This window comes from Passer domesticus, chromosome 16 (genome assembly GCF_036417665.1).
Source record: "Passer domesticus isolate bPasDom1 chromosome 16, bPasDom1.hap1, whole genome shotgun sequence".
Lineage (NCBI taxonomy): Eukaryota > Metazoa > Chordata > Aves > Passeriformes > Passeridae > Passer > Passer domesticus.
Window position 1 is genome coordinate 1,390,648 of NC_087489.1, and position 27,588 is coordinate 1,418,235.

Genomic DNA, 27,588 nt, shown 5'->3' on the forward strand with positions numbered 1-27,588 from the left:
GCCGCCCCCTCCCCGCGCTCCCCGCGCACACTCGGACCGGCCCCGCGCCCCTCCCGCTCCGCGCCCCCCGCACCCCGGGCCGGGCCGGGCCGGGCCGGGCCGCGCCGCCGGGGCTCGCAGCAGCGCCCGCCCGGGTGCAGGTAAGGAGCGCGGCCGGGCAGCGCCGGCCCCTCGCCGCGGCCCCGCCCGGCACCGCCGCAGCTCGCTGCCCGCACGGGCGAGGCCCCGGTCGGGCCAGCGGGGCCGGGCCCGGCGCTGGGGGGACAGCGCCCACATCCCCGGGGCTGGAGCGGCGCGGGGGGAGCGGGGGGCCGGGGCTGCGGGAGCGGTGTGCCGGCTCGGGCCGGGCCGCCGCTGCCCCCCGGACACCGCCACGCTGCGGGCCCGGGCCGGGCTCGCGTCCCGCCCGCGCTGCGAGCTGCGAGGCGCTGCCCGGCGCTGCCCGGCCCGGCCCGGCCCGGCCCGCAGGGACCGCGCTGCCCCGGGAGCCTCGCGGGCCGCGCCTCTTGGGGTGTTGTCAAACAGCGGGCGAGCAGGTGCTGTCCCGAGCCTGCGGTGACAGCGCTGCAGCCCTGCACGGGGCCCTGCAGCGTGCTGCGCTTTGGGCCAGCCTAGCAGTGCACAAACAGCCCGGGCTGTGCGCAGGGTGCTCCACATGGTCCAGGACAGGTCCTGGATTGATTTTACTAGTTTTTACCTGGATTTCTTTAGTAGTTATAAAAGAAAATAAAGCACTGGGCAATTGGAAATATTTTGAGGTCAGGTATCCATCCTGTTTAGATGTTTCCATCTCCTTATAAGTGTGAAAGAATATCGAAGTGTGCAGGTCTGGGTGGTGAGTGGGGCTGGTGCTCTCGGGGGCAGTGGGAGGTGGGTGTGACAGTCCCGGTTGTCCCCCTCAGAAGTGCCCAGGATTCAGGCTGCCTGCTGGCCTTGGATGGTGCCACCTCCACCCCTTTGGAGTGGCACATGGGATCGCTGATGACTGCTCATCCTCCCCATCTGTGGGTCTGAGCAGATCCACAGGCCTGAAAGCTGGTCCTGGTGACAGTGAAACTCCTGGGGACAGCAGGTGACACCCAGCCTGAGTGTCTCTCCTTTGTTGTCCATTTCTGAACCTAAAGCTGAAGGCAGCTTGCTGCTTTACTGCCCTTCTCTCTCTGACCTCCATTTCCACAGAATCTGTTTGCTCTTTTGAAATGTGTAACAGCCTCTTACTGCACAGAAGGACATTTCATCTGGTTTTGAGGTGTTGATGAATACCGTGGCCCACTCCAAACCTCACCATGCTGCTCAAGAACCCAGGTGCAGAACTTTGTGGCCCCTGGTTTGTTTTAGAGGAGGCATTTGCTCCTGGCTTTGAAGCAGCAGTCAAATTTGGAAGGGAAGAAGTGTGTGATCATCTTTCTCCACTGGGCCACCTACCTGTGCCAAGGGTGTTCCTGAGTGCTCCTGTGTATTTACAAAGCAGATATTTTCTGCAGTGCCATTAGTCTCCTAAATTCCTGCCCTGGACAATGCCAGAAGACAGGGGAAGATCTAAAGGAGCAGCTCTCAGCCCCGCAGGTCTCTGAGTGCTCTGGTATGCCACTTGCAGTTTTAACATGATCCCAGCTGGTGGTCTTTCTTAAACGCTCAGTTTTGCCACTGGAGGTAATTAAAAATCCATATCTCAGCTGATGGCAAGGTTGGGAAATTCTCTGTTATGGCTGAGGAAAATCCTGAAAAAAATAATTTACAGAATCTCAGGCTGGGGGAGGCTGGAGGCACCTCTGGAGGTCACCTTGCCCAGCCCCTGCTCCATCAGGGCCACCCAGAGCCGGCTGCCCAGGATGTGTCCAGGTGGCTTTTCAGTCTCTCCAGGGATGGAGACTCCCCCACCTCCCCAGGCACCTGCACCAGTGCTCGGCCACCCTCCCAGTGCACAAGTGTCTCCTGAGCTCGCAGGGCCCCTCCTGTGTGTCACTTTGTGCCCGAGGCCCCTGGAGCTGTCCCTGGCCCTGTCTCCTCTGCAGCCTCTCCCCAGGTTTTTATCCCCAGGGATGAGATGCCCTGAGCCTGCTCTGCTCCAGGCTGGCCAGTGCCAGCTCTCTCAGCCTCTCCTCATGGCACAGATGCTCCAGTCCCTCCATTGCCTTCACGGCCCTGTGCTGGACTCTGTCCAGCCTGTCCCTCTCCTGTACTGGGCAGCCCAGCTCTGGGCCCAGCACTCCAGGGCTGGCCTCTCTGCTGTGGAGCAGAGGGAAAGGATCCCCTCCCTCTGCCAGCTGAGACACAGCTCCCAGTGCAGCCCAGGACGCTGTTCTGCACTGCTGCAGGAGCACACTGCTGGCCCATGGGCATCCTGGTGTCCAGTTGGACCTTTCATCCCAGCTGGGCAGCCCCCAGCATGTACCGTGCAGGTTTTAGGAATATTTAAAATTCTGAGAAACCACTAAGTGAATACCCATCAATATTGTTTGAATTAGAGTACTTCAAGCCAATTTTGTGATGAACAGAAGCACCTCTCTCGAGCAGACCATGCTTTGTAAACGCTGTAGGGGCTGTGCAGTGGCTCCGTGCCGGGAGCTGCTCTCTCCATGCTCCTCTGTGGCCTGTCGCACGTAGCATGTCTCTCCTCTTCCCAAGGAATGGATCACTCCCTGGCTCTGCTGTGGTTTGGTGAGGGTGAATGTGAGGGTGAGTGTGAGGCTGTGGCAGAGCTGGAAATTCGAGTGTACAGCAGCCCTGGAGATGCTCTGCCAGCCCCAGGGTTACTGCTCCAGAATGTGGCTGTGCCAACACCCAGCAATCCCTGCTGGACCAGCTAAACCTCTGTGAGCAGCAGGGCCAGTGATCCTGGTTGCCTCTAAGTGTGTGTTTTGTGCCTGTGTCCCTGCTCCGTGTGGCTGTGTGCCCAGCCTGGTGTCCCCAGCTCTCTCAGGTGCTCAGGGTGGTCACACTCAGGTATCCTGTGCTGATGTCCTTCCCTGCTGGGCCATGCATGGACCCCTCCTCTGTGCTCATGCTTTGTTTCCTGAGCCTGAAGGTTTATCTCTGACAGAGACTCCTGTTCAGAGACTGATCCTGCTGTCAGAACTGGTTGGAGTGGGCTGGTGGGGTCTGGCTGCAGACATTCTCCGTGTGCACAGCCCTCCCCTTACATGGAGCACGGGATTCCAGGAGCGAGCAAAGCACTCCCAGATGAGAATTGTCTTGAAAAATTCCACCTTCCAGCCAACACATTGTGGTGTTCTCTGGAGGGACCGCGTGTATGTGTGTGGGGGTTTCTTGGGGTGGCTTTCCTCCTTCCTGGCTTTTCCAGCTGGGGATCCTTGGCTGTCCCTCAGCAGAAGGCAGAAGTAAGGAATGAATGTGAGGAGTCCTTGTGGATTGGATGGGCTGCTGGCTGAGGAGTGGGGCTCACCTGCACCCTCTGTAAGATGTGGAGTTACACCCAATATCAGGAAAAATTGAGAGGTCAGGGCCTCACTGTTAAGGCCAAAACAGCTGCAGCTCCACTGTTACTCTCTTAAAAGCTGGCTTGGGGAAGGGGGGTTGAAGGCTGCTGAGCAGCCTGATTCTGGTTTGTCTGGGTGGGCAGAGCTTTATCAGATGTTACTGGGACATGTGTAGACCAAAAGCTTTTAAAGACAGCAGCTGAAAAAAAAAAAAAAGATAAATAAAGGCTTTTGTTCAATATCCAGGGCAATCAGCAGAACAAATCATAGAATAACCTGAACATAAGGATCCTGCTGCAACTCCTGGCCCTGCACAGACACCCCAGCAATCCCACCCCGTGCCTGAGAGCATTGTCCAAATGCTCCTGGAGCTATCCTGGGGAGCCTGTTCAATGCCTGACCACCCTCTGGAGTTAAAACCTTTTCCTAACACCCAAGGAAAAGTGTGAGTTTGGTTTCCTATTTGTTGTGCTAATTTGCAGATTTGCATGCTCGTAGGCTGGATAGGGACCAGGCTGGGTAAAGCCCTGAGCAGCCTGATGTGATCCCACCCTGCTGGGAGCAGAAGGTGGAATTACAGACCTCCGAGGTTCCTGAATTACCCTGTGATGATAGGGGTTGCTCCAGGGCTTGCAGGATCCCCCTGGAGGGATCCCTAGGGCACTGGTACCTGCCCGGGCTCTGGCTCCAGGGGCTGAGGCCACCAGAGTTGTCTGAGCTGTGGGCATCCCCTCCATGACCTCTTTTCTGCTCCCAGGAGGAGCAGGGTTATCAAGGTGCCTTTCTCCTGCTGTGGCAGGGGTGCTAGGGCAGGTCGTGGCTGTGGCTGAGCCCCTTTTCCTTGTGTAGCACACCTGACCTGAGATACTTCACAGCAGGTTGTTTTTATTACAAAAACTAATGAATTTACATTATATAATTAATATATTAGTAGTAAGTGTTTGAAGGGGTTAATATTTTTTAAACATTTATGTAATATTAACAATAGTTACTGTTTATTGGTATTACTTATAGAAAACAAACAACAGAGGTTATGAGTTTATTACTAACAATTTCTAAAACTTTGAATTATTGGGGAATCAGCTGATGATTTGTAGATAGGATTTGATTGAAGTTTTTTAAATGTTTTGTTTTTAGAAAGATTTTTGGTAGTTGGATTATTACTAATACTTGTATCTTTATATGGTGGTTTCACTCGTTGGGAAACACTTTTTACAGCAAAAGATTTGTGTTTATGTTATATTTGGAATAGTACTGATTCGTCTAGTGTCCTTCCAGGGGGTTTTATACCAGGATTTAAAAAACTCTGAGCTGCAAACAACACCTCCAATCCTGATGCTCAGTCCCCCAGGTGGGGATGGAGCTCTGGGTGTTGTGCCATGGTCCAGGGGCTGTGGGGGTCACCCCAGGCATGCTGAGTTGAACGTTTACCGGAGTGTGCTCTGGCTGACGGGAGCGGTGTTGGTGGTAAATTGTTGTCTGACACCATGGAAGCCCCTGCCAAGAGTGGGAGAGCCCTGGGAGCTGCTGAATTTCTGCTGTGGCAAGAGTGTGCTTACAAGTTCACACCAACAGCGTTCTTGCTGCTCATGTGTGGCCTTCAAACAGTTTTGGGCTTGGAATAGAATTTGTGCTCCATGTGTGCTCAAAGGGCAGGAGCTGGGACAAAGAGTTAGGGAGAGGTTTCCACCAGCAGGACAGAAGCTGCTCCAGCCAGAGGTGCTGGGGAAAGCACTCACTGCTGCTGAGGGATGGGAGAGGGGAACAGGAGGCACAGTTTGTGGTGGAATGGTGGCATTGTTAAGGTTGTAGAGGATCTGTAAGATCACTGAGCCAACAGCGGGGCAGGGCTGTGCGCTGGATGGGCTCCTCTGCCTCCTGGAGAGCTCTCAGCCCTCTGAGCTGGGCTGCCCCGTGCTGGGACATGCCCTTGGCTGCAGTGAGGCCTTTCCCAGGAGGCTGCTGAGGAAGGCTTGTCTGGAGGTTAAGGCCTCAATCTAAAGTTGTTTAGCTTTTCCAGTTTAAGGACAAGCACCACAGTCTATAATCCAAATTCATTCTGTTCACCCTGAGCTCACAGTGTCCACAGCATCAGCCTAGTCCTGTAAGGATGTGGAGAGCAAACCATAATCACAGAATATCTCAAGCTAGAAGGGACACCTAAGGACCATCAAGTCCAAGTCCCTGCTCCTGGCACCCAAAATCAAACCATAGTGTTGACTACTGCTTCGCATTTCCTGAGCAAATATTTGCTTTTGTGTTCACATCAGACTGTGAGAAACTCAGGTGGAGCATCACCAGCCTGAGCACTGCTTAGTTATATCTCTTCCTTTCCAGGCATTTCCAGTCCCAAATTCTGTTTGAATTGTAAAAAAAAGGCAAAAGTTCCCACAAAATGAGGAGCTGAGCTTTAAATATTTGACCCAATGATAAATCAAGGATTGACTGGTTTTAAATGCCAAAAAAAGCAGATAGATTCCTACTGGATATTAGGAAGCACTGAAACAGGTTGGATGTTAAATTCATTTTGGCTTTCACTTGGAGTCTGTTGTCCAGATTAGTTTCTCAGTTCCTTCAGCTGTCCTGACACTTAACAGTGCTTTTCTGCACCTGGAGAGCCTGAAAGGTCTGTGCTGTTTGCCAGCTGACCATCTGGTGTTTCTGGTCACAAACCAGACAGAACTGGGAGTAGATCTTCCCCTCAATGTGATCACACCATCCCACTCTGTGCCCTCTGATTGTAACACCTTTATCTGAATGTCTCAGGTTTTAAAATTCCAGACTTTGTCCTTTATAGCCCAGTTCTTAGCTAACCCTGCTTCACCAAAATGAGTATCCTGTTTTCCGCATGGATGTCTTTCCTTTCAAATTCAAATTGCATCAGGAGGGGCCAAGACATGGCCATGGTCCTCTCTAGCCCTGCCTCCATCCTGGCAGCAGGTGCTTTGGAGAGGGTGCTGCTGCATCCTGGAGCCCCTGGGCCCATGGTCACAGCCAGAGGGGGCCAGTCGTGCCCTTGAGGCCCTGACACTTTGCTTCCTCCTTGAGATTCATGGCTAGACAGTTTGAGCATCTCTGTGAGAATCTCAGGGATACAGGGACATCAAGTTCCCCCCCTCACACCCCCAGTAACTCCTGTCTCTTGTGAAATTCTCTTGCAGCCAGTTAGAAGATCAAGGGTGCCGCTCCAGCAGGAGAACAGGAAGGAGACCTACAGGGAGCTCTGCCTGCTCCAGGGTGGGATTTGGCAGCCCTCAGTCACAGTCTGTCGGAGCATTGTGGGCCCCCGTGGGAGCCAGGAGCAGCTTGTGGTGGACCTGTTGTGCTCCTGCCATCTTATGGTGGTGCCAGGTGAGAAAAAGCCCTCAGCATCTGCAGGCTCTGAGCTGGGACCTCACAACAGGGGCTTTCATGGGTGCCAGCTGTGACCTTCATGTGGGTTCAGTGGACCTTTAATGCATCTTGCAGGGGTTTGTGCTGGAAGAGACCATCCTGTGCAGTCACATTCTCACTCATTTGTTGTGTTTATACTGGTACCCAAACTTGATTTCTTCCCTGCTGCCCTGCAGGGCCTCGCTGTGTGCCCGGGCAAGGTGATGGACAGCAGGGGGGAGATGGAGGTGGTGAGGAGCACCAAGGGCAGTGCTGCTGGGGAGGTCAGTGTCCACGTGGTCACCACTGAGAGCACGGTGCAGAGCACCCACCTGCCCACCACTGCCTTCATCATACCAGGTATGTGGAGCAGCCCCCTCCAACTGCTGCCTCCCCAGCCTGGATAGCCCACGCTCCTTGTGGAGCTGTGCTCCTCCCAAACCTTGGGAGGCAAAGCCAAGCTGCTGTTGCCATCTTGGATGTTCTCTGTGGCTATCACACATCACTTGGACTGTTTGTGGTCAATCAAATCTTCCTGAGCTTTAAACTGAAGCCCTGATGTGAGAGAGAGGGGCCCTGAGCCAGGGCAGCACAGTGTGCTGGTGCCTGCTCTGCAGGGCTGTGGGCTCTTGCACTGCTGCATTAGCAGGGAATCCCAGAATAGCTCAAGCTGGAGAGGATCCCTAAAGATCAATGAGTCCAAAACCCTGCTCCTGGCAGGACCTCCTAAAATGAAACCATAAGGACCAAATGTTGTCCCAGACACTCCCTGAACATGGTGCTTCCCTGGGGAGCCTCTTCAGGCACGGAGCAGCCCCTGGGAGAGGAACCTTTTCCTAATGTCCCACCTGAACCTCCCCTGAGGCAGCTTTGTTCCATCTCCTGGGGTCCATTGCTGCTCCCAGAAGGGGGAGATCAGCACCTGCTCCCTGAGAGGAAGGTGCAGACAGCAGTGGGGTCACCCCTCAGCTTCTCTCCCCCCAGCTTCACGGGCCAGGTGGCCTCAGCTGCTCCTCCCAAGTCCTGCCCTTGAACCTTTCACCATCCTGGTCCCCTCCTCCAGACACAAGTCCAGCTCTCAGCTGTCCTTTGTGTGCTGAGGGGCCCAAACTGTCCCCAGGACTGGAGGTGAGGCTGCCCCACAGCAGAGCAGGACAGTCACCCCCTGATGTCCCCTGGGCAGGGCTGGCCTTGGGGCTGCCAGGGCACTGCTGGTTCCTGTTCCACTTGCCCTCAGCCCAAAGCCCCTGAGCCTCTTCCCCGCGGTAGCTCCCCAGTCTTGTTCCCCAAGGCATGCAATTTTTCAAGATTACCCCATCCTAGGTGCAGAATCCAGGTCTTACTCTTGTTTCATGCACGTGGTGATTGGATTGCCCAGCTCTCTGGTTTTTCCAGATCTCTGTGTAAGGCCTCTCTACCCTCAATGGTGTCCACTGCTCCTCCTAATTTAGTGTCATTGATAAAATTACTTAATGGACATTCAATCCCTGCATCCAGATTATTTATCAAAAATTGAGGAGCACTGACCCTAAACCCTGGGGAACCCCACTGGTGATGGCCACGAGTCTGATGTGCACCCAGTTCCTGTAAGGCTTTGAGCCCAACTGCAGGAGAGCCAGTGGACAGGACTGGATGAGCTCTGTACTGGGCTCTTTGTCCAGAAGGGTACTGTGAGAGGCAGTACCCTCAAGGCTTTGCTAAAATCCTAAAAAATCACATCTATTGGCTTTGCTTGGGCAGCTTAGTGGGGTGACCTTTCCATAAAGGGAAATTCAGTTGGTTAACCAGGACTTCCCCTTGTGAACCTGTGTTGGCTGCGACCAAGGACTGTGTTGTCTCTCCAGTGTTTTTCAGTAACTCCCAGAATAACCTTCTCCGTAATTTTACCAAGCACTGTAGTGAGACTGACAGGCCTGTAATTATCAGGGTGGTTCTTCTTACCCTTCTTGAAAATTGGGACAATTTTGAGTGCAGCTGACTGGTGTCTTCTAGGAGGTTTGAGCAAAGCATGGTTGTGTGTTAGGTGAGATCAGGGGTGTTCTCTAGAAGCAGATCTCCCAATTTTTCCTGGTGTCTCAGTTCTCACTGCAGAGGCCCTGGGCTGCACAATGTGTTCCTTTGAAATGTAACTAAACTGGAAGTTGCAGTCCAGGAGCAAACTCCTGTCACATCAGGGCATGCTAGGCACAGAAACAGTCTGAGATCAGGCTGAAGTAGAAACCCTTGAATGTGGATAGTGTTGGTGCCACCCCCAGCATGAGCCATTACTGACTGCAGATTTTTTTGCATCACTCTGCTTCCTTTGTGCTTTGGCCCACAGCAGAGCCCTCACGTGGGAGATCATGTCCTCTGGGATCCTGGGCTGCCTTTGAGCCTTGTTTGCATCAGTGAAGTGTTCTGTGTCTGCCTCTGGTTGTTTGTCTCCTTTCTTCCTTTCTCAAGCAAACGCCACTGCCATCAACCTTCCCACGAGCACCTTAGAAATCCAGCGATTCCCCCGGGAGCCCCAGAGGAGCACGGGGGCTGAGAGGCCAGACAGGGGAGCAGGGAACGAGCCCATCACAGCTGCTGTCATTCCCCAGATCAGTGGGGTGCAGACCTGCAGCACAGTCCGTGTGCTGGAGTGGAAAGATGGGGTGGCAACTTTGCCTGGGAGTAACCTGCGGGTAAGTGTAGTCCTGGGCCACTGGGTTTGAGCCCTCTGCCTGTCGCCACTTGAGCTGCTTGTGCTTGTAAATCCCTCAGCCTGTGCCAGGCAGGGAGCACCAGGATGTGCCATGGCCCCCCTGCACCCCTCAGCTGCTCCAGCTCTTCTCCTGCCCCATCCCTGTGGCCCTGCCATCCTGGGAGCTTAGCACAGAGCTCACAGAGGTTCCTGTGGGGCTGCAGCAGCTCTGCCCTGAGCAAGGAGGCACAGGGGTGCCACATGCTATGCAGGACATCTTCCCTTCCAAACTGTGCTGTGGACTTGGCTCTGCCCCAGTTCCTGCCCTCGCCTTGGGAGCAGCAGCCTTGTGGTGCTCTGGCAGCAGGTGCCTCAGGGGTACCCTCAGTGCATGACAGCTTGCAGAAGATTCACCCATTTCTCAGCTGCTGCTCAGCCTCAGGACACCTCATCCTCCAGCCCCCCCTGCCAGCTCCAGCTGAGTGCCCAGCACAGGCTGCAGGCAGGGCGCCTTCACAGGGCCTGAGGTGCTGGCTCACCTCTGTGCTCAGAAGAGTTGTCCTCTTGTCAGATGCACTGATGGCCATCCCTGTCCCTCGTTTTCAGAACAACCACCAGCTGCATGTCTGTCCTGCTGAGCTCTTTTTCCTTGCTTTTCATTCAATGCCAGTTCCGGATAAATGAGTACGGCACGCTGAAGGTGGTGAGTGCTGATAAGATGCCTCCTGTGGAAGCTGTGAAGGAGGGTCACTCAGAGAAAGATGGGGACTCCGAGGTGGCACCCCCCAGCAGAGACAATCCCACTGCGGCTCAGGGTAAGGACACCGTGGTGGCACTTGTGGGGTGGGTACAAGTGCCACGCTGCCTGGTGTCTCTGTGGGCGAGGCGAATGTCTCCCGTGCCTGCTGTCCCTCCGTGTGCCTCACTGCTGCTGCTGTTGCCGCAGACGTGCCGGAGCAGCCCGCGGCAGAAGGGCTGTGCCACTGCGACACCTGCGGCCGCAGACACGCGTGGGACGGCGCCCGCCAGGGCAGGGGCTTCTGCAGCGAGCACTGCCACCAGCAGTTCAAGGAGAGGTAAAGGAAGGGGGGTCTGTGCACCGTCCATGCCTCTGCCCTCCCTCCCTGCCCTGCTCCACGTGCTCCAGCGCGGGGTGGGAGCGCCTCTGCCTCCGGCAGGTGCTGGGGGTCCGCGTGTTCTGCTTGTTCTGGAAGCAGGCTGGGGAAGGAAAACTGCCCGAGGGAACAGCACCAAGCATGGGAGCCAGAATTTCTCCTGCCCAGTTTGTGGCCTCATCAACACATATGTGCTGGAGTAGGAGCTTGCTGCAGTGGGGGCTTCCAGGCTGAGCAGCAGTGGAAGGCCACAGCTCACAGGGGCATTTCCAGCCCTACTCCTGACCAGTGTGGGACTCTGAGGACTTGTTCTCCAGCATCTCTGGTGCAGCTTAGAGCCCTGCTACTAAACTAGATCCCTTTTGATTAATCCCTGACTTCAGGTTTCTAACACCCAAGTGTGTGAGGGTGACTCTGGCCTGTACCTGACTCTGACTCTTGCAACTTGTATGTGTACATCCCCCCCAGGGGGGGTGGGTGGTGTGAATAAGAAATGGGGGGACAGTCATTGTCCAGCAGCCCCTCCCCTACTGACACCCCAGGCAGTGTCACCGTGCTGCACTGGCTGCAGTGCTTGGCCCTCCCTCCCTCTGTGCAGGTCTGTCATTGTGGAAAACTCTGCCAGCAGCACCAATGCCACTGAAATCCTCAAGCCTGTGAAGAAACGAAAGAGGAAGGACTATCAGAGTCCCTCGGAGGAAGAATATGAATCTGAGCAAATGGTAGGACAAAGACAGGGAGGGGGTGGGCGCAGCCAGTGTCCAGGGGGCTGGAGGCCAGCCCTGTGTGCTGCTTAGGGCTCTGTCAGCTGCAGGTCAAAAGGGAAACAGGTTGGCCAAAATGCCAAAAAGACTTGAATGTGTGGAGGTGAGGGCTCCTGGCACTGGGCTGGTTGTTTGGCATGTGGAGCACTGAGGCCTGGGCAGTGCCAGTGTCCAGGCTCAGCTGTGGGTACTGACAGCTCTCAGTGGCTCTCTTGAGTCCAGACCACCAAAGGGTTGAAGTAGGGGAGTGTCTGTCTGTGTGCTGGGTGTCCTGGGGAAGGGAGAGAGTTTGACAAGGTAAGGAAGCTCTGCTTGCCAGCCCTGACAGGAGCAGGTTGAGTCGAGGTGTGATTGCTGCCAGTCAGCACTGAAGCCCCTGCAAGCTCCCATCACCAGGTTCTCTGGCAGTCCATCTCTGGGCCAGGCACTGGCCACACTGTGGACCTTGTCAGGGTGCACCATGGCCCTGGGCAGCAGTGTGAGGATGCAACACACAGCCAAAAACCTCTGGGTTCTGTTCTGTCTGCTCTCATGTCTAGGAGGAAAAGCAGGAAGAGAGGAAAAGCTCAGTGGAAGACTCTGCCATGAGCAATCTGGAGGCTGAGGCGTGGAATGGGAGCCAGCACGGTACGGAGAGCGGGGTGGGCTGTGGGCTGAGCACTGCTCCTGTGGCTGGGGGGTCCCCCTGCAGGGATGGGCCCTTTGGGTGCTGCTGCAGGGTCAAACACCCACTGCAATGTGCTGGCACGTGGTCCTGAAGGCTTGTGAGCTCCTCTGCTTGCTTGATCCTGCTCTCTCTGTCTCTTTCTGTTTCTCTCCTTTCCTCTCTCTCTCTCCATGGGAAGGGGGCACTCCTACGGACACAGCACTGGCCCGTGTTGGACAGAGCTTCCTGTCCCTCCCCTCGGGAGCTCAGTTTGTTACTGGCTCATGGACACTGTGTTTGCTCCCAGGGACACTGTCCTGAGCACTAACAGGACTGCACCACGTGTGGCTTTGCCCTCCTTGGGATGGGCTCACGGGGAACTTCCCTCGTGGCATCAGGAGCTCACAAGTTTGGGAGCTGCTCATGCAGGTGCAGTGCCACTGAGGCCATGTGAATTGGGGTTTTCTCATCCCATGGGGATCTATTCTGGAACTGTATCAGAGATCTCAAAAGCAGAGCTGTCAACATGGAAGGAAAGGAGACAAGCTGAGGGATGCAGTGTTTGCTTGGTTGGTTTTTTCCCTGCAGTGTCAAGGAAGACTTTGGGAAACACTGAAAATAAACATTTGTGGGAAACCTTTTGTCTTTGAGTACTGAAAGTCATACTCAAAATAATTTTAAAATTAAACTGTTCCAACTTCATACTCCTCTCCATAATCAAGTGCAGGGACAGTGGCAGGGGCCAGGTGTCATTAACCCCTGATGTTACAGTTAAAAAGGAATCTCAGGTCTTATACCTGCTTCTCACTCTGAGCCCTGAGCCTGTAACCTTCCCTGCTGCATACAAGTAAGCAGTGATGAGCTTTGTTAGTTCAGCATTTTATTTTCTCTTATTTTAGAAGTACTTCAGCAAACAAAATACACACCTGGATGCCTCAGTGCAGCAGTCAGTGTATCCTCTGACTCTTGGTGTATTTTTCATTTCCCAGAAGTGCAGAACTTGTACTCACAGATTCCCCAGCCATGCCTGGCACTTTTTCTGTGTCCTAAGGAATAGTAAAAATGTTTTTCACTCTGAACATGCCAGCAAAGCAAGGTCAGTCACCTTACTCACAGAAGTTCACCTTTAATTTCTTCCCTAAGTTTCTGGTTTTTTTCCATCTCCTCTTCCCCTAAGCCCAAAGGAGGAAGGAGTTGGTCTGGTTTTCCCCTGCATTTCTAGCCTGCCCTGCCTGAGGCTGTCTGCCATAGCTAATCTGTATGTGGGAATTCCTCAGCACTGGAATAGGCACAGCACCCCTGGAATCCCTTCACCTGTTGCAAATTAGGAAGACGAAGCTGGAGAGCAAGAGGCTTGGGCTGTGTCTCAGAGGTCTTGGGCAAGGCCTTTGTAGCCTTCTCAAAGGCATGAAGGGTCACCTCCCTGCCTATGAAGTGACAGTGCTGTCTTTGTCCTGTGGGTAAACACAGCTGTAGGGCATCAGAGTGGCCTTTCCACATCAGAGTGGCTGTCCCACGGGGGCTCAGGTGGCTGTCTCAGAGCAGAGGATGGCAGAGCTGGCATGTGAACCTGCTGCTGGTTTGACTGTCCAGGAGCCCCTTGCAGCTGGGAATGATTCCCAGACCTGTGCATGGATCCTGGCTTCCACAAATTCATCCTGTGTGGACATGGGAGGTGTTCTGGCTGGAAGAGGGGCTGGTCAGGTCTGGTGTCCTGATGGCTTGTCCCTCATGCTCCCTGGAATCCCAGATTCATTGGAAGGGACCTTGAAGCCCACCTGGTTCCACGCCCTGTCATGGTTCCACTAGCCCAGGTGCCTTACTAGGACATGGTTCAGGACATTGGGGTCATGGGGGCTCCTGGCTCTGCCCCAGCCGGGTTTGCTGGAGAAGGGGCTCTGGCAGGATGGCGCTGAGCTGTGCAGGGATGCAGGACCCTGTGTGAGAGTGGGGCGGGGCTGGAGCAGCCCCTCAGCAGCGTTTGTGTGCGTTTGTGCTGCGCTCAGGTGCCAGTGAGGAGAAGAAAGAAGGCTGGTCTTGGGCGTCCTACTTGGAGGAGCAGAAAGCTGTCGCTGCCCCTTTAGATCTCTTCCAGGATGTGAGTTGGGATTTTCCTGTCTTTTTCCCTCTTTCATCTTCTCTTTTCTTTCCCTTTTTTTCCCACCCCTTCTCCTTCTCCTCTCTTCCTTGCTTCCCTGTTTTGCGGGACTCTGAGCAATAGCCAAGCTCCCATTGTCAGCTGGAAGTGACAGGGCAGCCTCCAGTTTTGATTTGCCCAGGGTCCCACTCCCCAGCAGGTGCTGGCCCCATCCCAAACACCCCACCTTTGCCTAGGACACTGCTGTGACTCTGGCAGGGTGGTGGAGCCTTTCCAGCCCTTCCTGGAAGCCAGGTGGGTTCTCCTGAGGCTGTGCTGCAAACAAGTCAGGCCTGTGTCCTGCTCCCCCTGCTGCAGCTTTTACCCCAGGGACACCTTACCATGCCAATAGCAAGAGATGTAAATCCATAAGGAGGAATAACACTGTTTTGGTTTTTTTTTTTTTCTATGGGAAAAAATTAAAATTTGGATGACAACATAACCTGTGGCCCACAGCCTCTTGGTCCCAGCAGCTGCCATTGCCTGGTGGTTGTCCCCCTGGTGGGTTCTAGACCCAACTCCCTGTGTTGGTTTTACATTGTAGTTTAATTTTTGTTTCCAGTACCAAGTAGCTTCCCAGCACAAGAATGGCTTTAAAGTGGGGATGAAGCTGGAGGGGATTGACCCACAGCACCCATCCATGTACTTCATCCTGACAGTGGCTGAGGTAAGGAGCCTCCAGTGCCTGTGTTCCTTGGTTCCTCCTGGCTCATGCTCAGCCACAGGCTCTGGGGCAGCTGGCCCCTGGAGGAGACAGGGCCTGTCACTGCAGGAGATGAGCTGCTGCTCCAGCACCTCAGGCAAACAAGCAGGGAGTTCCCTGCCAGCTTGGAGTGACAGGACACAGCACTGTGGAGCTGTGTTGGTCTCTGTCACCCTGACACAGCAGGGGAGGGAGGGATTGTGGTGATGGCAACAGCTAATGTCCCTGAGATAGGTCTGAGCCCTTGAGATGGAGGGTGTGGAGGCATCCCACTGCTCTTCTTGTGTCCATGCAGATCCACTTTCCATTCAGCCACGTGGCAGCTGAACCAGCCTTGCCTTGCAGAGCTCCCCAGTGTGGCATTTAGCCAAAATCCCTGCATCAGCAGCTTCCTAGGCTGCAGAAAAAGGAGTCTGTGCACTTGCTGGATCCAGCAAGGTGCTCCACCATGACATTTAATGCACTAGCCTGAACATCCTTTTTTTGGGCTAGCTTGTGGAGCCTTTGCACTGACCTTATCCCATGCTGGTCACCCTTTGGGACTGGTTTGTGCCTCCCAGTTTGGGCACTGGCCTGTGGTTAACTTTTGGCTTCCCAAAGTGGCCCATGCTGAGCTGGTGTGTGGGAGGAGGTGTGATGCTCAGCCGGGGACAGCAGCAGGTCTCCATGGCCCTTTCCTGCTCCTCCCTCCCCGCTGGCAGGTGTGTGGCTACCGGATGCGGCTCCACTTCGATGGCTACTCTGAGTGCCACGACTTCTGGCTGAATGCTGACTCCCCTGACATCCACCCTGCTGGCTGGTTTGAGGAGACAGGGCACAAACTCCAGCCCCCCAAAGGTAAGGAGTTAATTCAGCTCGGGTGGTGGGTCCTGCTGAAGGAGGGGGATGAAGAGTGGGCCAAGTGTCAAGCTTGAGGTGGGGACAGGGTGGCTCCCCTAGTGCCATCTCCTCCCCATCTCCTCCATGGGGCCATGGAGGGATGCTGCTGTACTGGTGGAGTTCCACAGGACAACATTTCAGGCAGCCTTCGCTGCTTGCTCACATTTTGCAGCAAAGCCCTGATGCTCTGGACCTCCCAGAGCCACCAGCTGTGCCCCAGGGCAGGCAGGAGGAGCTGTGCTCTGCATTTCCACTGCACTGCTCATGTTTCCTAACACCCCTTCAAAACCACCCATCAGCCCTCAGCCATGGGCTTTGGGCATCCCAGGGCTGCTGCAGATCCTGTCTGCCCACAGCAGGATGTGCTGGCAGGGTGACAGGGGGTCAGAGATGGCCAGGCTCACCCTCATGTCCTCCTGGCTGTGAACTCACTCTCTCATTTCTCTTCCTGAGGGGTTGTAGGTTATAAGGAAGAAGAATTCAGCTGGACAAACTACCTGAAGTTAACAAAGGCTCAGGCAGCTCCTAAGCACCTCTTCATGGTCCGAAACACTGTGAGTAGCAGCATCTCCTTCCTGCCAGAGCCTACAGGTTCAAATGCGATCCTTCCCCTCCAGCTGAGCAACACTGGGCTTTGCTTTGTCCATCCCAGATCCCTCAAGCCCACAGTGCTCAAGAGTCAGGAGTTTGTGGCACACTTTGTTGCTCAGGATCTGTAGCTTGGGCACTCATTTGATATGCCCAGACTTGGTCGTGGTCTGATTCTATTTCAACCAGGTTGATCTCATGGGCAATTAAATGTGAAGTATTGATGAGGAGAAGTAACTGCTATTCTCAATAATTATTTGATTAAAATATATCACTTCATGTTTCATAAGTATAATCTTTGTATCTTTGTTGTTTATTTGTCTGCCTATTTTTTTTCACACGGAAACTTAGGTAAAGAAAGTGGGAATATAGGAGAATGAAAATGCTGATTGTTCCTTTGTCAGCTGCAGAGGAAACTCACCCTACTGGCAAATCAGCCTCTCCTAGTTATTTATTGTGTCTAAACCCTGCTGTTCATTGCTGCAACAACCCCACCGGTGTGTGTGATGCAATGTTTTGCACAGAATCTGGATCTGAGAAATAAAAGCAAGGAGGGGAGAAGTGCCCCATCCCAGCTCCTCCTGCCATGCCTCAGGCATTGGCCACTGCTGACTGTGCCCACAAACAAGTGTTTTGGGACAAAGCAGGAGTAGTATCAGTTGGAGGATTTTTTTCTTGGAATTTACTGGTTATAGAAGATCCTAAGGGTCTGAAGATCACTTTTCCTCTTTCTTTGTGTGGTCCAGCTGAGTTACTTGCCCACTTCCTCTTTCCTTGCACGGCAGCACACTGCCCAGCTGGGAGCCTGAGTGGTCCCAGGCCTGTCTGGAGCCTGACAGGGTCTGGTTTCGGGAGGGTTTGGGCAGGCAGCAGGCACAGGCAGTGGTGAGGAAGGAGCTGGGGCTGCAGCTCTGAAAAAGCCCTGCTCCTCTCTCCTGCCAGCACGAGGCTTCTCCAGGCTTCAAGGTGGGCATGAAGCTCGAAGCCGTGGACCGCATGAACCCTTCCCTGATCTGTGTTGCCACAGTGACTGACGTGGTGGACAATCGCTTTCTGGTGCACTTTGACAACTGGGATGATACTTATGACTACTGGTAAGTGCACAGAGGCTCTTGGGAGGCCACTGCTGGGGAGACACCCACAGAGGGCCCTGTGTAAGAGCTTGGGTATGTTTTCTAGGTGTGATCCCAGCAGTCCATACATCCACCCAGTTGGATGGTGTCATGAGCACGGCAAACCCCTCACACCTCCTCAAGGTGAGTCAGTCATCAGTCAGGTGCAGCCTGGGAGTGTATCCCCTTGGGAACAGGCTTCCCAGGGTGGCATGGGGGTCCTGGGGACACAAACTTCCTGCCAAGGCTCCTGTACACATGTTCAGGTGCAGCATGGTGCTTGTGTTAGGCCAAGTCTCCACTCAGAGATACGAGGAGACTCCAGCTGTCTGTGCACACCCAGCTGTTTCTGCTTCCTTGTACTGTGGGTTTCATGGTCCATGAGGAAATAGCAGCACTTCTTGGTGTCTCTCAGGTTCCCGTGTGCCCAGCAGACTTGGTTGGCCCTCGAAGGCAGTGGGGCATTCTGGGGTATTTTCTGACTTCCTGCAGGCATGTCTCACCTTCTGCATCTTCCCCCTTCCAGATTATCCTGATCCTGACAACTTCACCTGGGAAAAGTATTTGAAAGAAACTGGAGCATCTGCTGTCCCAGCTTGGGCCTTTAAAGTGGTGAGTGTCTCGTCATCTGCTCTACCCCACCTGGGCAGGAATTTTGGTTTTCTTCTTTGTCAGGTCTTTGTTTTTGTAACACGTCCAGTGATGCTCTGTATTCTCCTGCCACAGGCCTAGGCTTTGGATCTACACTCAGGGTTCAGAAGTCAGGGCTGTCCTGGGCAAATAGTTCAAAATTGGGAAAAATGAGGAGTATGACTGTGCCCTCAGCTAAACAGGAGCTGAGTGATGGAAAATAATTTAGGTTTGCTTGATTAGTTTTTGTCTCAAACTGTACAACCAGCAGCCATGTCCAGCCAAGTGTAATTGCAATATAGATCCCCAAAATGTGTCTCTTAGAGACCTTCTTCCCTGGGGCACATCTTGTTAAAGACAGCTCAAATGCAGGGAGACTGTTTCTGCTTTCTGCTGTTGCCACTGTGAGCTGGGATGGCTCTTCCCTGGCCAGGCGAGGGTTGGGAGCTGGGCTCATGGAGGACCCAGTGCTGGGAAAGCTGCTGAGGGGGCAGCAGCCTGAAGCTCCCTGCTCCCCCTGACTGGGCTCTTCCAGCGCCCACCCCACGGCTTCCTGGTCAACATGAAGCTGGAGGCAGTGGACAGGAGGACTCCTTCCTTCATCCGAGTGGCCAGTGTGGAGGACGTGGAAGATCACAGGATAAAGGTGAGTGCTGGAGCATCAGTGCTGAGCCTGTGTCCAGGCACGGTGGTGGCTCACTCCTGCCCTTCCCAGCTCACTGGCAGTGTGCAGGTGTGGGCAGGTCCCAGTGCCTGGCTCCAGGGGTGGAGAGAGCCTTGTGCTGCACTTCAGCTCTACCCTGCTGTTTGCTCTCAACTAGGAGGGCTCCAGAGCTCCTCAGAGAGGTGTGCTGGCGTTTGAAGGGTGACCCCTCTGCTTGCTTCCCCAGGTCCATTTTGATGGCTGGAGCCACGTGTATGATTTCTGGATTGATGCAGATCATCCGGACATCCATCCCATGGGCTGGTGCTCAAAAACAGGACACCCATTGCAGCCTCCTCTCAGTAAGTGCTGCACCTGTGTCAGCTCCTCCTGTGCCCTGAGAATGGGCAGAGAGGAGAGGCCACTCCATGGATTTGTCAGTTGGAAAAGCCCTCCCTGTTTGGTGCAGGCAGGGAGCCCAGAGCCCTGGCTCTGCCTGGGCTTGCAGCCGTGACAGCCTTTCTCCTGTTCCTCTCCCCTGGCTGCAGGGCCAAAGGAACCAGCCTCCTCTGCCCATGGGGGCTGCCCAAGCCTGGGCTGCAAGAGTATCCCTCACTCCAAGAGCTCCAAGTACAGCTTTCATCACAGGTGAGCTCCCTGGCACAGCCTGGAGGGGCACAGCTTCTTCCCTGCCGGGCCAGGCCAGCTCTTCCTCTGCTCCTCCTCTCCTGCCACCCCCACCAGCACCCAGGCTTTCCCTGCACTCACCCACACCTGGCCAGGCCCTGGGGCAGCAGCAGGACCCCAGCTGGAGTAACCCCTGTGAGCCCCTCCTGTGCCTGTCCTGCAGCCCCAGAGCCCCTGGAGGTGTCCTGTGTGCCCACCCACCACGGGCACCTGTGGGCTATGGAGAGATGCTGTTCACTGACACCAGCTGTGAGAACGCTGCTCCCCCCACCCCTCCTGGATGCCTTTCCCTGTCAGGCTTGGAGCTGGGAAGTCCCAAGAAGGAACTGTGCATGGTTCCAGCTCAGGCAGTCACTTGAGGGGTCTTTTCCAAGGGAAGTCAGGCTGGGTCTAGTGCCAGCCCCAGCACTAGGCTGGTGTCAGGAAGAGCCAGTATGGTGGAGTATCCGTGAGGATGGGGAGGGCAGGTGTGCCTCCTGGGGGTTTCTCTGCTGGCCACAATCCTGGCACACACTTACTGCTTGCTGTGAGGCTGGTCTGGATGCCTGTGGGGGCAAGGGAAGATGGAGACTCTGGGAGCCCCCATGAGCTGCTCAATCAGCACACAGGCTCCTTGCCCAGGGTTGCAGGGATGGCAAAGGGCCAAGATTTTTACCTGGAGGGACTGTCTGTGCCCTGCTCCTGCCCCCAGCAGCCTGGCCACAGGAATTGGCTCAGCACATCTTTCCTCTGCCTTCCATGGCCAGGGCAATGGCTGCCTGTGGTCGAGGGCAGAAGGGTGGCCCTGCTGGCTCGTCCCCCGGTGCTGCTCCAAGCTGGGCCCAACGCTTGTGTCCCCTCTGTTCTCTAGGAAGTGCCCCACGCCGGGCTGCGATGGCTCAGGCCATGTGACGGGGAGGTTCACAGCCCATTACTGCCTCTCAGGGTGCCCGCTGGCAGAGAAGAACCAGGGCAGGCTGAAGGCCGACTTGTCTGACACCGAGGCCTCGACGCGCAAGAGGAGCCCCATGGGTTTCCCTCAGCGAAAGAAATCTCGGCACCACGGGAGGTAGGGGCACGGCCAGCGAGCCCCGCGTGGGGAGGGCCCCTGTGCCACTGCCGCCCGCCCTGGAGGGGTCACCAGGCCACAGGGGCTCCTCGGCCTTGGTGCTGCAGCTCTGCCGGCACCTCTCTCGCTTTCTCTTGCCACGGTTTCTGGCTTTGGCTGTCAGCCCTTCGGGTGAGGGCCCAAGGGGTCCCTGCTCCCACTGCTGAGGTGTTGCTCTGGGCTCTGGGGAGGAGGGCCCTGGGGCTGGTCCCAGCCCAGCCGGACATCAGTCTTCCTGTCTCTTTAGAGGGAGACCTCCCAAGTACCGGAAGATCCAGCAGGAAGACTTCCAGAGTAAGTGCCATCCTCTGCCATGGTGTCTGCAGGGCAAGGCTGGAGGAGCTGGGTTGGGGGGCGGTGCTGGGGACAGGTCTCCCTTGGTCTGCCCCAGTGAGGGGCTTGTGGTCAGCTGCCAGAGCTGACCATGGATAAGGGACGTGCCCGCCTTGTGCCAGGCCTCACAAAGCTCCCTCAGTTTGGCTCTGGGGTTATGCCTGGGAGTCTTTGAGTGATTTAGAGCATGGAATTAGGATCCTCTCTATGGCACTTATTTTCTGTGGTGCTTTGTCCTGTTCAGACAGGGATGGTGGGAAGTTGTGCCCAAAATTTCAGTGTGGTTGTGAACTGCCAAATTATTGCTGCCACACAGAAACTGATGCTGGATATTGGCTTGGCATTTAGTTCTGATGCAGACAAGCAGATGCCTGATGTGTATTCCATCCAGCATCCCTTTCACCATGGGCTGTCCTGCCACCTACCTCACTGCTGGGAGTGAGTGGAAAATGAATGATTAAAGGTCATGAGAACAAGTCAAAGCCAAGCTTGTCTCAACTTCTTTTCCCAGGATCCCTAATCTCATCTAAGCAAACACTTGGATACTCTGACACCCTGTTGACTCAAGGGACAGCCACTAGCTCTTGATACCTGCAAGAGATGTTCTCATCTCTTACCTCGTGTCACACGTTGTGCTTTATCCCCAGCTATTTCTTCAGACAATGTGCACCAGTCGCTCTTCATGTCCGCCCTGTCCGCCCACCCCGACCGCTCCCTGTCCCTGTGCTGGGAGCAGCACTGCAAGCTGCTGCCAGGGGTGGCTGGCATCACAGCGGCCACGGTGGCCAAGTGGACCATCGATGAGGTGAGGTGCTTTGGACAGCTCTGTGCTGGCCCCGATGTGCCAGCGTGGCTGGGAGCACGCTGCTGGCTGTGCAGCACTGTGGCACACCACCAGGCACTTCAGTGGCCACGTCCCTGGGCTGGAGAGGAGGGGTCTGCTGCAGACATTGTTACCTTTGTTCACTTCCTTGGGCAGCCATGGTGACCCCTGTTGAGGCCTGATAGGTAGAGGAGCTCTGGCACCAGCCCCAGCAGCCCCTGCCTGCTCTCAGGCACTGGCACAGCTGCCCAGGGCAGTGGTGGAGTCACCACCCCTGGAAGTGTTCAAAAGCTGTGTGGATGTGGCATGTGGGGACATGGCTTAGTGGTGGCCTTGGCAGTGCTGATCAGTGGTTGGCTTCAATGATCTCAGAGGGCTCAGCCAATCTTAACAATCCCCTGGTGTCCCCGTGACCCCTGGGTGCCCCTCTCAGGCTAGTGCCTGTGCCTGGGGCCCGGGGCAGGCTGTGGCATGGCAGGGCAAAGCAACTGCACCCTCTGCCCCAAGAGCCCTGTGGCACCTTGCAGGGCTCCAGATGTGAGGATGTGGGCTCAGGGGGGTCTGCAGCCAGAAACATTGCTCTGTCTTGACATTTCTCTCATTTATTCCAAGGTTTTTAGCTTTGTGCAGACTCTGACGGGTTGTGAGGACCAAGCCAAGCTCTTCAAGGATGAGGTGAGAAGGGCTGGCGGACAAGAGCAGGTGCTCAAGGACAGCTGTTTGCCACCAAGGCTGGGAGGAATTGGCCAGTGGCCTTCCTGCAGTGGCTTGCTGCTGGATGCTGAGGGCACATCCAGCACCTGGCAGTGGTCCTGCCCTGCAGCCCCAGTGCATGGGGGGGTGCAGCCATGGCTGTGTCCCTGTGGGGCAGGAGGGAGTGCTGAGACCCAGGGAGCTGTGCTGCCCTGTTCTCCCAGCATGGGGGGCATCCTTTGAGGGGATGCGGAGGGGGGCAGGAGGAGGATGGTGCTGCAGCCTGATGAGCACCATTGCCTCCTGTGGGGAGCTGCTCCTCCTCACCCTTTCATCCTTCCCCCTCTGCCCCTCTCACCAGCACTGCTGCCTGTCAGGGTCAGCGTTTTTGGACCCTCTGTGGGCAGATGTGGTGGGGGTGGCTCTGACACCCAGGGCTGATCCTGGGCACCCTGGCTACAGCCACGGTCACAGCCTGTCCAGGAAGGGCCTCTGTGCTTTAAGGGTGCTTGGGCAGGCACAGCTGAGCCAGGGCAGTGTCCATGAGTGCTGGTCCTTGGAGCAGGGAATGGATGGCTGCTTGCCCAGAGCAGGTTGTGGTGGCTCTGTGCTGTGCCGGTGAGGCTCCAGCACAGAATCCCAACCTGGCTGCAGTGTGGGCTCCTGGGATGGCCCCTGGAAGGGTTTCTCCCCCTCTGCCCTGGGCACATGAACTGCCAGCTGGGGTTTCCCTAGGGAGTGCTTTGGGGAGGCCCAGCCCTGGTCTCTGGGGTCACCTGTGGCTTCTGCCCCGGTCGTGCTGGTGCTGGCCGTCCCCAGGAGTGCCAGCCCAGATTTGCAGTAGTGCCTTTGTCCCTGCTCTCCTTCCCAGATGATCGACGGCGAGGCGTTCCTCTTGCTGACGCAGGCTGACATCGTCAAGATTATGAGTGTCAAGCTGGGCCCAGCACTCAAGATCTACAATGCCATCCTCATGTTCAAGAACGCCGATGACACCTTAAAGTGACTTCTCTTGGCCCAGCTGGGACCCTCCCTCATCACTGGTGCTGCCAAACTGTCTGGTCAGGACAGAGATTCCCCCAGCCAAACGCAGCTTGTCACGTCCTGCTCGTGTCCTCCCGGGTGCCACACATCCCTGTCCCACCAGTCCACCTCCCATCCTGTTCCTTGCACGCTGCCCTGTGCAGCCGCAGGCCTCGGGGGCGGTTGCAGGGAAGGAGGGTGGGGGTGGCACTGGCCCATCTTGGTGCCACAGCTGCCCCCACTGTGTGCTGCTGTGCCTGGGTCCCTGTGACCCTGTGCCCCGGGTCAGGGGTGCTGAGGGCTGGGGAGCACTGTGGAGGGTGTCACAGTGGGGGCTGGCAGCTGCTCGAGTCACCCAGGCAGGGGAGGGACTGCCTGCCTGCGTCCATGCTCACACCCACTTAAAGGCTGCTCTCGCCCTTGCTCAGCAGCTGGGAGAGATCTGGGGTTTTTCCCTCTCTGTGATCCTCTGGGGGTACTTGTGCTAACACCATTTCCAAGGGACATTCTTGAGGAGCTTCTGCTCATTTTGCCTTTATCTCTGAATTCTTTTTCCCTTTTTAAGGCCAGTTGATGACTGCTTTGCCCCTGCACTGCACTGCAAACCAGTGGCCACCTCTTGCCCCTTCAGGGAGCAGCTGTTCTGACAGCTGCTCTGCCCATGACCAGCGTCTGTGCTTTCTTCCTCTTTCCTGGAATTCAGCAGCCCCAGGGCCCTGCCAGGCCAGGGCTGGCTGGGTGCAGAAAAGGCTCCATTTCTTCTTGCACTTCAGACTGTTTTGTCCAGCACTTCTCTGGGAGAAAGGATCCTTGGATAGCTTGTTCCCCTTCCACCTATTAAAGAGTCCTCTACAAAGGAAGTTGTGCCCTCTTTGGTCCTTGTATTAGGAGCAAGGCCCTCTCTAGGGTGGGGACAGCTGCCAAGGACAAGAAGCATCCATTGCTCCAATAGGCAGATCCACAGTTGCTTCGCAAGGGGTTCCTGAGTTGGCTGAGTCAATTCTGCCAAGCTGCCTTCTCCCCACTCTTTGCCCTCACGAGGCGCCTGGGTTTTGCTGTCTGAAGAGCAGGATCTTCTGCTGTCCCTGGATCCCTTACTTGCAGAGCTCAAAGAAATCCAGCACTTAGCTGGTTTGTTTCTGTCCTTTTCAGAGCACAGCACCTTTCCAACAGGGCCACAGGCAGTTTGGGAATGCTCATGTAACACTGTCCCTTGTGATGGAGGAGGGACCAAAGGGCTGCAGAGCCAGAAAAACCAACATTCCTGGGGGTCCTGGCAGAGCCCAGCAGCTTCTGATAGGCCCCTGTGCCTCCTGGCAGTCCCCACACTGCTCTCCGTGGTCCATCACCCTGGCACACCTCTGTGGGAGCTGTCGGAGCAGGGGCTGGCCATGCAGTGCTGGAGGATGGCCACCTGCCCAGATGGCCATCTGCCCAGGGACCCAGTCCCAGGTCCACTTCATTTCCCATTCCCAACAATGACATTCCAGTAATAAAACAACTTCCCCCCTTTCCCAGTGCCCAAAGACAGGGATGCAGAGGTGTGAGCAAGTGCACCAGCAATGTGTCCTGGAGCTGCGCTGCCTTGGGAGCTACTGTCACATCTGGGTCAACCTGTTTGAGGCTTCCCATGGAAATGTAGCATTTTGACTCTGTTATTCAATATTTGGGGTCAGGTTTGACCTGCCCTTGAAACGTCTGCTGCTTGCTCTTCCCACAGGACTTGCAACTTGTCCATGCCTTCGTTTTGTCATTGCTTGGGTTTGATCTAGGCAGCTTTCTTTCTCCTTTCTTTTTTAATGTCCTTGTATCTTTTCAAGCGCTGCAGTGTGGCCAGCTGTGGAGAGAGGGAGTGGGAAGGAGCAGCTGTGTCCCTGGGTCCCAGAGTCACTCTCCGAGCCACCCTTCATGTGCAGGAAGTGGTGTGGAGGTTGGTCTCTTCAGCTGATGGACAGTCTCTTTCTGGGCAACTGTGTGCTGGGGCAGAAGAGGACGAGGCCTGGGACCTTCAGCCCAGGCTGTGAATGGTGCTGAGACTTTTCCAGGTGTGGTCTGGAATGAAAAGGCTCTCTCACACTGGACACAGCCCTTGAGATTGCAAGGACCCATCTTAGGAAGTATCCTGTTCTCATCTGCTGTATTGCCAGATGTGAAATCATTTCTCCTGCTGGGGAAGGGAATGAGCACCATTCCAGGGTCCTAGGAGAGGAGCTGCTGCCCAGGCATCAGATCTGAAGCTACTGTGAAGGAGGGAGAGCCTTGTGTCTCACAGGGCTGTCTATGAGAGCAGAGGTGGTGAGGAGCTCAGAAAGGGAAGAGGAGCCATGAGCCAAGCCCTGGCTGCCCTCCAGGGCTGGGTACAACCAGCACCACTGGCTCTGGCTGTGCTGCTGGGTGCAGCCAAGCCGTGCTCTGCCTGGGCACCAGCCCCACAGGCTGAGGTGCATCCCCACACTGTGCCAGCCACGGCACCACCTGCCCTGGCCTCTCCTCACCTCCCTCTTGGAAACAGACATGACCTGGACTGGACTGCCAGGGTGCTGCCCCTTGTCTGGGGGGTCTGGCTGCAGAGCTGGAGCCCAGCTCCCCACTGGGAGCAGCTGTCAGGAGCACCAGTCCCACTGGAAGGGGGGGGGGAGATGGCAGGCTGTCACACCTGCTGGATTGAGCATCACTTCCTCAGCCTCTCTGGCTGATGTACCTGTAGGGCACACAGCTGCTGGATTTATCTGGGTGAGGGAGTTACAGGGTTTGTAGGTGGTCAAGGGCTATTTACTGTTAAAACTTATAACCTTCTGTGTCCTTTAAAACCAAACCCAAAGCATCGTGTACGTGTGGATGGGTGATTGTGGGAGTACCATGATACCATTCCCCTGCTGTTGATGTGTTGCTGTTTTAGGATGGGGGTCTCTGGGGCTGTGGAGGCAGCAGACACCCATCCCAGGGTTTCATGTGACGTGTCCTCTGTGAGCAGTTGTCCCTGATCCCAGCAAGGAGGCCCTGGTCGCAGCAAGAAGGAGTTTGCGGCACCCCTGGCCTTGGTAGGTCCTCCAACCCCACAGAGCACTGAGTGGAAGTCCCCCCTCAGGGACTGTTAAGGACAGCTGTGACCGAGGCAGAAGCACCAAAGTTTTCTGTCCTTCCCCTGCTGCCTGACCAGATTCCTCACAGGGACATTTACTGCTGTGTCACTAAGAAGCCAGAGAGGACAGTGGGCTGGGTCTGGCTCACAGGTTCTCTGGAGCCTTTCTGAGGGTTGTGGCTGCAGCCAGCTTTTCTAAGTCAATGAAGAATTCTTCAAGTTGAATGTTTTTCTGAGTGGAGGTCCCCAAGTCTGTGTTTCTGCCATTCCTGCCCCTGCAGCTGGTGTTGAGACATGAGAGAAGTCCCACTACGTGCTCCAGCCTCAGCTATGGGGTGTCCCCTTGGGGGGCTGGTCTGTGGCTGACTCTGGGTGTGTGGGAGCAGTTGCAGCCTCTTGGGAAACTGTTTCCTCCTGCCAGTGGAAATGGGCAGCACTGGGACAATGTGAGCCAAGGTCTCCATTTCCATGAGAGCCTGGAGCTTAGCAGGGAGGGCGGCTGTGCCTGCCCCACCAGAGCACAGCTGCCCGCCCTCGCCTGCCTCTGCTGCTCTCCGTGGCAATCACAAGCATTGTCAGAAGAGAAAAGCACCCTGCACTGGTCTGGGAGGGCTGGGGGCTTTTGGCAGCTGCTGCCCACAGGGACACATCTGGGCCCGTGGGTGCGATGAGGTTGGAAGAGGGAGCCAGGAGAGGAGTGTGACTTTGCCGCTCGGGTTCCTCACTCCATCCTCCAGGAGGGCTCCTCGATGCAGAGAGGGAAAGACAGGGCTGCAGCTTGGCTCCCTTCCTCCAGCCTAGCCCTTCCCTCTGGGGCTTGAGGCTCACTGTACTCGGAGGGGGAATGGGGACCATATTGTGGAGGGAGTGTGATTATGACAACAAAAGCTTTTTTGCACTTTCATTCATTTTGCACTCTTTCTTAATTTCTTTTTTTTTGTGTGTTTTTGATATCGGCGCCTCCTCTCTGTGTTTTCATAATGAAAATCCTTCTGTTGTAGCCAGTGCAGCTATTCTGGAACTGTGTGTCCTGAATGTACAGAGATTTAAAGGCTCTATATATATAAATTTATATTGGTACAAAGGTAAATTTATATATATAGATGATGGTGTGATGTGTTTTGTCAGTGTTTTAAAATAATAAACGAATGTGAGCAACAGAGGCC

The 27,588-nt window shown here is 55.4% G+C and overlaps 1 protein-coding gene across 2 annotated transcripts; it reads left to right on the forward strand.

Annotated features, from left to right (window-relative positions):
* L3MBTL1 (L3MBTL histone methyl-lysine binding protein 1) lies at nucleotides 1–27,582 on the forward strand. 2 transcript variants are annotated; one of them, XM_064391027.1, is made up of 23 exons: nucleotides 1–140; nucleotides 6,602–6,791; nucleotides 7,010–7,172; nucleotides 9,255–9,478; nucleotides 10,148–10,292; nucleotides 10,424–10,553; nucleotides 11,191–11,314; nucleotides 11,896–11,983; nucleotides 14,009–14,100; nucleotides 14,702–14,806; nucleotides 15,544–15,679; nucleotides 16,175–16,275; nucleotides 17,252–17,403; nucleotides 17,489–17,565; nucleotides 17,948–18,033; nucleotides 18,587–18,697; nucleotides 18,942–19,056; nucleotides 19,243–19,342; nucleotides 20,232–20,429; nucleotides 20,716–20,762; nucleotides 21,449–21,606; nucleotides 22,237–22,299; nucleotides 23,189–27,582. In XM_064391027.1, exons 3-23 carry the CDS (start codon nucleotides 7,037–7,039, stop codon nucleotides 23,321–23,323), a joined length of 2,523 nt encoding a protein of 840 aa, XP_064247097.1. In that variant the 5' UTR covers nucleotides 1–140; nucleotides 6,602–6,791; nucleotides 7,010–7,036; the 3' UTR covers nucleotides 23,324–27,582. The 2 variants fall into 2 exon arrangements, with proteins under 2 accessions (XP_064247097.1, XP_064247096.1); XM_064391026.1 differs by lacking the exon at nucleotides 1–140 and having other exon boundaries at nucleotides 16,184–16,275.
* Nucleotides 27,583–27,588: the final 6 nt, after the last annotated feature.

Excerpts from the sequence above, each read along its gene's own strand:
- L3MBTL1 (XM_064391027.1), top strand. The coding sequence starts at position 7,037 with ATGGACAGCAGGGGGGAGATGGAGGTGGTGAGGAGCACCAAGGGCAGT. Across the intron at positions 7,173-9,254 it reads CACTGCCTTCATCATACCAG|CAAACGCCACTGCCATCAAC; the intron begins GTATGTGGAGCA and ends TCCTTTCTCAAG. Across the intron at positions 10,554-11,190 it reads CACCAGCAGTTCAAGGAGAG|GTCTGTCATTGTGGAAAACT; the intron begins GTAAAGGAAGGG and ends CCCTCTGTGCAG.